Source organism: Myotis brandtii, unplaced genomic scaffold (assembly GCF_000412655.1).
Source record: "Myotis brandtii unplaced genomic scaffold, ASM41265v1 scaffold64, whole genome shotgun sequence".
NCBI lineage: Eukaryota > Metazoa > Chordata > Mammalia > Chiroptera > Vespertilionidae > Myotis > Myotis brandtii.
The window spans coordinates 661,728-671,495 of NW_005370460.1; the positions used below are offsets into that span (position 1 = coordinate 661,728).

General features: G+C 48.8%; 1 protein-coding gene across 1 annotated transcript in view; it reads left to right on the forward strand.

The window, feature by feature from the left end:
- Positions 1-9,768, forward strand: part of ATF6 (activating transcription factor 6) — a gene marked incomplete at its 5' end in the record, with an annotated part of 138,225 nt that overhangs the window by 33,915 nt on the left and 94,542 nt on the right. Inside the window, 2 exons of the mRNA XM_014528541.1 lie at positions 8,313-8,498; positions 9,092-9,183. Coding sequence (XP_014384027.1) covers positions 8,313-8,498; positions 9,092-9,183 — 278 coding nt within the window. The remainder of the gene's footprint in view (positions 1-8,312; positions 8,499-9,091; positions 9,184-9,768) is intronic.

Sequence of the window (9,768 nt, forward strand, 5' to 3'; positions counted from 1 at the left end):
CACTCAGCCAGCCTTCCTGTGGTTCTGGGTGATGTCCGTTTTGTCTTTTAGTTGTATTTTTGAATTTGTTGTGGGAGGCAGCAATTTCCAGTGTTTACCTATGCCGCCATCTTGGTTTCTCTCCTGAATATATATATATTTATATATAGTTGTTGTTAATACCTGAGAATATTTTTTCTATTGTTTTTTTCAGAGAGAGTGGAAGTGAGGGAGGGTGGGGGAGAGAGAGAGAGAAAAAAATATCGAGTGAGAGAGACACATCGACTGATTGCCTTCCACATGCACCCCAGTCAGGGGCTGGATGCTAACCCACAACTTAGGTATGTGCCCTTAACTGGGAATTGAACCCAAGACCCTTTGGTGTGTGGGCTGATGCTCTAACCATTGAGTACACCGGCCATGGCTGTTCCTTGTTACTTTAATTAAAAATTTGTACAACCAATGGAAAAAAAAAGAATGTTCTTTTCACAAGAGACTGTGGAGGGTAAACATGATGAAAGATTAAAAAAAAAAATGATCCCTTCAAATTTTCTTTCATTTATGAGTTTGAATGTTTCCCTGTAATACTTCCAAATGGAACCAGCAACAGAAAATGTTCACAGTTTTTTAATAATGTTAGGACTTTTAAAATATTTATTATGAAACATTTTAGACATGAAAAGGTAATGACTATTAGAACTTTAACCACAGATCAGCAATATGTCACAGTTGTTAGACACATGATGTAACCTTAGTGTGCCGTCATGGAATTGTAGCAGCCGATCAAGGGTAGGCTCGGGGGTGAGCCAGGTGGAGAGGAGTCTAGAAACGCTTCCCAGGAAGAGAGTGGTTAGGGTGGGCGTGACTCAGTGAACTGAGGGAGAGGCTGGCTTGTCCCGTGCCCAGTGGACTCCTGGCACAGGTGCGGGGCGGTGCTGGGAGCTTCCCTCTGACCCCCAGAGGCTCTCACCCAGTCCGTGTCCTTACTGTCTGAACTACGAGCATCGCAATGTGCTGCTGACCCCTTTGTGGTTTTCAGCATTTCTGTGAATTGTCTGTTGGTCTGTTAGCCCGACATCCGTTACTAGTATAGGTTCTTGGTATGAAAGATGCGTCTCCCGCTTCTGTGCTGCGAGAGCGCTGTGAGCGTGCGCATAGGGCACGAGGTGTTGGGGACATGGCAGAGGAGAAAGTGCAGAACCAAGGACTGTCTTTTTAGCATATTGTTGGCTAGCATTCTTACTGCTTTCCAAGTTTACAGCTGACAATATTGCAAGGAAAGCTTCAAGTACTGTGTCCGATGCAACAGACACAGACGATGAGAATGAATTTCCTAGTCAACCTGCATTGAGGATTTTGTGCTTATTTTTCCTTGGCCAGCACATCAGGGAGTGAGCCGAGCCTCTTCAGGGTGAGTTTGCTGGTAGAGGTTTTGACTTAATGTTTATTTCAAGTAAAGAAACATCAGTCTGGCCCATCAGCCGGCCAAGCCACTCAGGAACCCAGAGTGAACCCTGCCCTGGGCCACCTCGCCGCTGCCCGTGTCTGCTGATGGAGTCCTGCTCGGTCAGGAACACTTGGGTCAGTGTAAATTCCTGGTTTAAAAATGGCCAAAGAGAAAAATTTTCATTATGTGCTTCTTATGCTTTTAAACAATAAGGGTAGTGGAAGGAAGGAAGGAAGGAAGGAAGGAAGGAAGGAAGGAAGGAAGGAGAGAAAGGAAGGAAGGAAGGAAGGAAGGAAGGAAGGAAGGAAGGAAGAAAGAAAAGAAAGAAAGAAAGGAAGAAAGAAAGAGAAAGAAAAGAAAGAAAGAAAGGGAAGAAAGAAAGAGAAAGAAAAGAAAGAAAAGAAAGAAAGAAAGAAAGAATGAGTGTGTCAATCTTTTGTGACTTTGTAATGCTGGCACAGCCCTTTTTCCTACCTTTGTTGTTCTCTTGTTGGCTGGCTTCATGCTGGGCCGCTGATGCCCGGGTGCGTGCCTGGCGCTCCATGCTCTGCAGGCCGCACCGACTGCGCATTGTCTCTGTGACCGCTGCCTGGTTCAAATTATCTCTCTCTCTTCTTGCCTTTTGCTGGTAAATGTGTTCTGTTTAAGTCTGGAAACCTCACCTAAGTTTTCAGGAAATATGGTTTGCTTTTGGCTCCGATCCTGATGGAAAAAGTGAGCACGTCCTTGTCTCAGAGTGGGAGCTCTCACGCACGCCCCGAGCCAGGGGCGGATGTGCCTTCCCGGGAGAGCTGGATCCTCTGGCTTCAGACCCCGACCGAGGCTTGCAAACCAGCATCTGTTTCCACCTGCAGGGCACCTTCCAGCCCTCCACTGCCCACCACCCCTTCTCTCAGCGACTCCATGAAGTTCACGAGACTCCGGCCCTGGCTTATTAGTACATTGTTTTGGTTATTGGGGCAAAAGGCCAGGAAAAAAGTGGTGAGATTATATTGTACATCTTCCATGGCGGGCCAGGGGGAGCAAGGCCCTTCCTGGGAATCAGGAGGTGGGGACAGTGGGAAGAAGGACCCAGTAGCCTCAGAGGGCCATGGATTAAGGGAACAGCCGCTCCGAGGGGGCCCAGGTCTTCCTCTCCGCCCATCTTCCTTGCCTTGCCTTGCGCCTCTTTCTAATTCTGTACTCAGTAATCTGGACCCTTCCCATCCCAGTCCCCACCCTTGGGAGTCCCTGTGCTGGGTCACCAGAGTCATCACAGGGACGAGGTACCCGCAGATGTCGGACATAGTGCGGAGGGGATGGCCCTGGCAGACCAGACCAGAGCTTGTATTTTTTTCCTGGAGTCAGTGTTGTACAGTGAAGTTCAAGATTTCAGCAGCCTCAGTCCTGTGAGTGAGGAGGGGCCGATGAGGCTCAGCTGGGTGTGGGCCTCTGTAGTGGGAGGGGTGCTGAGCTTGGGGAGCCTGCTGCTCTACAGGAAGCCAGAAGCAAGTCTCCTCATGTCCAGAGGGAGGCGTTACCTCATCTCTCAGCTTTTCTCGCTGGAAACTTGACCCTGAGAGATAGCCTGGGTAGAGGCCCAGGCCTGTGCCGGAGACCCACAGGAGTGTCTTTCAAGAAAAATATGAACCCTGGCCAGTTTGGCTCAGTGGGTAGAGCGTCAGCCTGTGGACCAAAGGGTCCTGGGTTCAATTCCGGTCAAGGGCACATTGCAGGCTCCTCCCCGGCCTGGGCTCTGGTTGGGGCAAATGCAGGAGGCAACCAATCAGTGTGTTTCTCTCACACCAATGTTTGTCTCTGTCTTTCCCTGTCTGTTCCACTCTCTCTAAAAATCAATGGGAAAATGTCCTCGGATGAGGATTAAAAGAAAAAGAAAAAAGAAAAATGTGAGTGTAAAATAACCTGTTTACAACGCAGAGCACTGCCAAAAGCTCCTAGAAGAGTGGAGAGGCCCGTGTTCTGTTTCACAAAGGAAGCATGCCCTGCTGAGCCTCCAGCTGGAAGACCTGGACTAGGTCCCCTGCTGGGTCCAGGTGTGGGCCAGCTTAGAGCTCAGGAGATAAACAACCAATACTACTTTTTAGTAAGTGAAATTTTTAACAAAAAGCATGGAAATCATGGTGTTTTTTAGGCTGTGAAGTAGAGGAACCCACCAGAACAAATGCAACAGCAAGGACCTGGAGATCTGAAAAGCCATCAGAACTCAGTAAAAAGTTACTTCTGTGCTGCCTGTTTTTTGGCTTTCCTGCCATCAGGGACTCTTGCAAATAAAAGAGAAACATGCTTTGTTAAAATACTTGCAGTTTCACTTGAGGTGGAGGTTTGGGGCTTCTCAAAATTTATCTTGAACAAGAATTTTGGCAAGAAGGTTACAGTAGCTTTGAAAAGGGAAGCGGGTGGGTGTTTTTTCTGACGTATTGCTTTAGGTTAGGTTGATGTTGTGGCCACTTTATTCTGTGTTTTTCAGTTTGGCATCCTGATAAGGTTAAAAAATAACTGTGTTTTTTTTGTTTTGTTTTTTAAAGACATGCTGATTTACACTGAATGGCCAGATTATTATGACCACCTGATATTTGTAGGCAAATTAGCTGTAATTTCGCGCTGAAGTTGCTAGAGGGCCAGATCATTATAAACGTCTGAATAGCACAGCATACCCAAGTATCGTTGCTGATAGGTTCATCCTATCATGTTGATGGCGTATCCCAGTGGAGAGCTTCTTCCAACAAGACAGTGCGCCATGCCACGGTGCTCGTATTGTGCTGGAGTGGTTTCAAGAACATGAGGGAGACTTTACCTTGCTTAGGTGGCCCCCACAATCACCAGATCTCCATCCAATTGAGCATTTGTGGGACGAAGTTAAAAGAGCCATCAGGCAGCTGGTTCCACAGCCATCAAATCTCACAGAATTGGTCAGTGCTATTCATCAGGCATGGTGTCAGATCCCTCGCATCACCTTTCAACATCTCGTGGAGTCAATGCCAAGAAGAATCGCCGCAGTATTGAAGGCAAAAGGTGACCCAACGAAGTACTGATGGGGTGGTCATAAGAATCTGGCCACTCAGTGTATAGCTTAATACAGAAATACTTTCTCTGGTCTCTGATTTCTTTTCTGCAACCAGCACCTGCAGACTCATCTCGGGAGAATGAGTGCTTTCTGGCCACGCGCTCCCCCCGGGGCAGCCATGGTGCTGGCTGCCTGTGCGTTCTCCCCGAGCAGTTCTTTATGCGGAGCACTAGTCTTACCTGTGGCGCAGAAATGGCGCCTGCTGCGCCATGGTCCTGCGTGCCTCCCTCAGGTGTGGCCCTCAGAGAGCTTCTGCGTCAGTTCACACGGGGTCGCCCATCCCTTTGCTTGCTGGGGGTTGTCTAGCGTAGAGGCTGCCACAGTGATTTAAGAGTTCTGCAGTCTTTCTTTATAAACATTCCTCCATTGAGTAACTGGCTACTTGTTTTGCTCCTATAAAAATACATCGTAGGAGACGCCTGGAGTCGGAGCTGTGGTTCTCTGTGTTGCTGGCTGTTACCGTGACTCTGCAGGCCTTCTCCCTGGTCTTCCTCTGCGTGTGGAGGCCGGTCCCTGGGCTGCTGGATGGGGCCCTCGTGGGTCTCAGTGTTCCCCTCACCGTGTCCCTTTCCTCCTGTGACTGGCTGTCCTGCTCTGTGTTTGTTTGGGGTGAGTCCATAGTTTCCTATGTAGTTGTTTCTGTTGTTGTTTTAATAGCATCACTGGAATAAAATTCACATGCCATAGAGGTCACCTTTTCCAGTGTACAGTGGTTTTGGTGTATTTAGAGTAGCTACCTAGCATCACTGCTATCTATCCCAGAATGTTTTCAGGGCCCTGAGAAGAAACTCCGTGCCCATTGGCAGTCACCCCTCACACCCTTCTCCCCAGCCCGGCAATGACTGCTCCACTTTCTGTCTGTATGGATTTGCCTCTTCTGGACGTTTATGTCAGTGGATTTACACATGATGCAGCCTTTTGTGTGTGACTTCTGTCACTCACCATAATATTTTCAAGGTCTGTTCATATTGTAACATGTATCAGTACTTAATCCTTTTTCATGGCCAAATAGTATTCCATTGTTTGGCTGCACCACATTTTGGATTATCCATTCACCAGTTACTGGACATTTGGGCATTTTCACGTTTTGATTATTGTGAATAATGTTGCTTTGAACTTTCATGTACAGGTTTTGATAGTTTTTTTAAAACCATTTTTAATATAGAAAGAGTACTTACAAGTCATTCAGAAAAATGCGAGTTAACCCAACAATCAGATGGACAAAGTGCTGTGTGCAAAAAGGCAATGGCAGTTTTCTCAACGAAAGGATCAGTGCTGTGTATTCTTGAAGGGCGTGCCCTCCGAAAGTTACTATTTTACAAAAATGTGGAAGAATATTAATTGTTAACAAAAGAGCACTTTGGGTTGGTTAAAGCTGGTTAGAGAGTGATGTGCAAGGATTAGCAGTGTGAGGGGAGTTTTCTGTGGCTCTCACCGTGGACTGTGCATTCTGAAGGAAAGTGTCTTTATTCTTTATGCCTTTCCAACACTCCCCAGTGTTGTGCATGCTTCGGCCTCCCACACGCGTGTGTTTAGTCTGAGCATCATAATGGTTCTTGCCTCAGAGGTACAGAACACTTCAAACACAACATATTCGGATAGCTTGCTGAGAGGACAGTTGGAACTCTGTGTTTGGGATTCCTCTGGGTTTCATTTGTTTTCACTCTTCATCTTTTGTATTTATTGATAGTTTTGAGTACTTACTTGAAGATATTCAGCACTATTATATCTTTTCCATGGGAAGAAGTGAATGCTTGGCCACAGGTGGTTTTCCTTGTGTAGTATGAGGCCTGTGCATTGACAGCCTGTGAGACGAATGCTGCATAGAACATGCAGGTGCTTTCATGTCATTGTTTACAGAAACCCCCAATCCTTGTTGGAAGTTCATTAAGTGGTGTCCATCTGTGAGCCTCCAAATTCCATAGATACTGAGCCGTCGGAGTAGGTTCCTTTGTTGGACTGGTACATAAGCTCTTCCACCCGGGAACCTGCTCCTGTGTGTCCCGTCCAGGCGCTGTGCACAGGGTGCGCTGGGAAGAGCGCTAGTTGTGGATGCGCTGCCCCGGAACGTCAGGAAGAGTAGCAGTGATGGAACAAAGTGGCTCTGTCCAGAGAGCAGCTGGACGTCGGGGAGCAGCCCCGTCCTGGCTGTGCCTGCTGCACGTGCGTGCGCGTTCCTGGAGGGAGGGCAGTTACTTCACAGGGGAATGTCATAGGGGATGGTTAGGTAAGTCAGCATTCTTGTAACATTTTGTAAGAAAGGATAAAAATGGGAAAAACACCCTTTTCTGACCCCTTATGTGGTGTTTCTTTTCTCTGGGTTCTGCTGGAATGCTGTTGACTGTGTTTGGTGCCAGGTCCACTTAACTGGCTTGGTGTAGTTCTGTTTCTAGGAAATGTAGTGGGGTGGGAATTGGGTTGTTATTTTAAAAATCCATATGAAATTATTTAATTTTATTGACTGTCTCATTAAGAGTTATTGAACACCCCACCATAGAATGTTTGTTTTTAAGGTCATTACATGTAGAAGTCAGTGGTTTAGTACTTACAGTCATCAACCTGTTATTTGGTGCTTTTTATGTACTTATTTTGTTACCTCACCCTCTCCCCCCAAATAAATTACACTAATGCTGTAGCAAAAAGGTTTATAACGTAGTTTACAAGATACGATAAAACGAATTTTGCTCGGTAAGTTTCACTATGGTAGACATTGTGGGTAGTAAAGGAAAGTAGTATTATATGATTTTGGTACAAAATCTAGGTGGAGAGAGAGTTAAAATTCATGAAACAGTGTAGACCTTTAGAGTGTTGAGGTGTGTCTTCCAGATGATAAGGGCGTAAGAAATTCAGAGAAAATCAAAACACCCATTGGTTGAGCAGGATTGGAGTTGCAGGGTCCTGACAGTTAGGCGAGTGGCGGGGACAGCATCGACGTTGGGGTGAATGGTCTGAACGACAGAACGAGTTAGGTGTGTGTGGAGCTCCTGGGGTAGCCTTTTAAAAGAGCAGGCGGTGGGTGAGGGCAGAAGGTTTGGGCTAGTGGGGAGGTCATGGTCTGGAAGGCCTGGAGAGCTGAGGTAGTAGCTGAGACGCATGATTATCTTTTTATTTTCAATACAGTAGCAATATGGGCATGTTTTTGCGGGGGAAGTGTTCTTAGCCAATGGTAGACAGGAAGAGATCCCTGTGATGGATGGTCAGGAGGCGGCTGCAGAAGCTCAGGGATGGACCCTGAGCCCTTGAGGGAGGGAGAGCAGCAGCAGTGGGTGGGAGGACCGCAGGCCAGTGGCTGCTGAGCGGGTGAGGAGAGGGCAGAGGGCGTCAGTGCAGAGTGGCGGAAAAGTGAGTGAGTGCTTGCTTCTCCCTGTATACCCGGGAGGTTCGTGTCACCTGCAGAAGATGGAGACAGACAGTCCAGGGAGGGGGCCGTGCGTGTCACACAGGAACCTGAAGCGGTGGTGGCTCCAGTTGAGTGGCCTGATGAGCGGCCGGGATGTGGTTCTGGAAAATAGCCAGTGACTTGGGACCTGGAGGCAGCCTGAGGGTGTGCGGCGCCAGGGACCGCAGGCGCTCTCGGCGAGTCTCCAGCGGGGAGTGGGAAGGGCAGTAAAGGAGCCTAGAAGACAGGAGAGGAAGTTACGGAACATTTAGGTTTGAGAAGCCTTACTGAATCATTGGACCTCAATTTGAGTAATATTTTAAAAAACCTAGTTGAAACAACCAGTAACACACGTTTTGAACAATTGTTTAAGATGAATTATGAAGACCTGATCTGATTGGGTTCTGGACTCGAGGTGTTCCATTCATCTTCACTCTCGCTAGATTGCTGTGCTGAGGAGACAGCAGCGGATGATAAAGAACCGGGAGTCGGCCTGCCAGTCCCGCAAGAAGAAGAAGGAGTACCTGCTGGGGCTGGAGGCGCGGCTGCAGGCGGCCCTGTCCGAGAACGACAAGCTGAGGAAGGAGAACGGCTCGCTGAAGCGGCAGCTGGACCAAGTGGTGTCAGAGGTGAGGGCTGGCGGGAGCCGGGCTCGGGGCAGTGCCCTTTCTTTCTGGAAGGTCAGTCGGGAATGTTGCATTTCAGATTAAGTTGTAAAAAAACAGTGTTAGGAAAGGGGGCACGGTGAGCCCTGACCCGTCTGCAGGAGGGCTTCTGAGTGTCCCCACCCTGCGGCTTCCCGAGGCTCCTTTCCTCGTGCACCTGACCATGCACCGTGCGGGGCCCGGCGCCCAGATCTCAGGTCTGTCCCGAGGTCTGGTGCTCCAGGGCCCGCAGGGCTGTCCCCAACCAAACGTGCCTCTGCCTCCGCCGGGCTTCTCTCCTGTCCGTCTGCCCGCTGCCCGGGAACAACCCATTGCATGACTGAAACGGTGCTGGGGGGACAGGGACAGACAGCAGGAACCTCTCAAGGGGACGCAGACTGGCTGACTCCCCATGGGAGGGCGAGGAGGGCTCTGCTCTTGTCGGAACAGTTTGCTCCCCTTTGAATTTTGTTTGTTGTTGAAGCATTCCTATACCTGAGGAAGAGCGTCCTTCTCTTAGATGTTCTTTGTGAGGCTGAGGTGTAGTCTAATTGTACTTCATGTGGTCATTTCCCTAGAACCAAAGGCTTAAAGTCCCTAGTCCGAAGCGAAGAGCCATCTGTGTGGTGGTGCTGTTGGCGTTTGTCTTCCTGAACTACGGACCCATCAGGTGAGTGTGTAGTCACAAGCTAGAGAAGGATGGATTTGTTTTATTCTCAGAGACGAGGGAGAGGAAAGGTTGGTTCCTCCGTCTTTTCTTTGCCAAGGTCTGGATAGAGTTGGTGATTTGTAGTGAAGGAAGTGTAAGTTATCAAGCAGATTGCTGGGGAAGCAGAACAATGAAATCAGGCTGCCTACTTGCCCCGTGACTGCGTTGTCTTAGGCAAGCAGCTGAATGTCTCCCAGCCTCAGTTCCCTGCCCTCAGGTGGGATAATAATAATGACTCACCTGCCTCTGTGCTGGGGGCTCGGGCATCAGTGCTGACGTGGCGCTAGGCTAGCCCACTGCCCAGCGAGAAAATCAGCAGCGAGACCAGTGGTCCCGTTTCCGGTTTTGCAGGCTTGGAAAGGTGGGCGAGAATCTGAGCATTTGTGAGCATCCCAGCTGATGGTACAGGATTTCAGCTCAGCACACGTGAGAAGCACTGCTTTGGGGTTGGAGTCAGAAGATGAGTTCAGAGCGATCCCAGAGGTCATCTCAGATTCCCACCTGCTGTGGCACATCCGACACACCCCCCCCCCCCCCCCCCCCCCC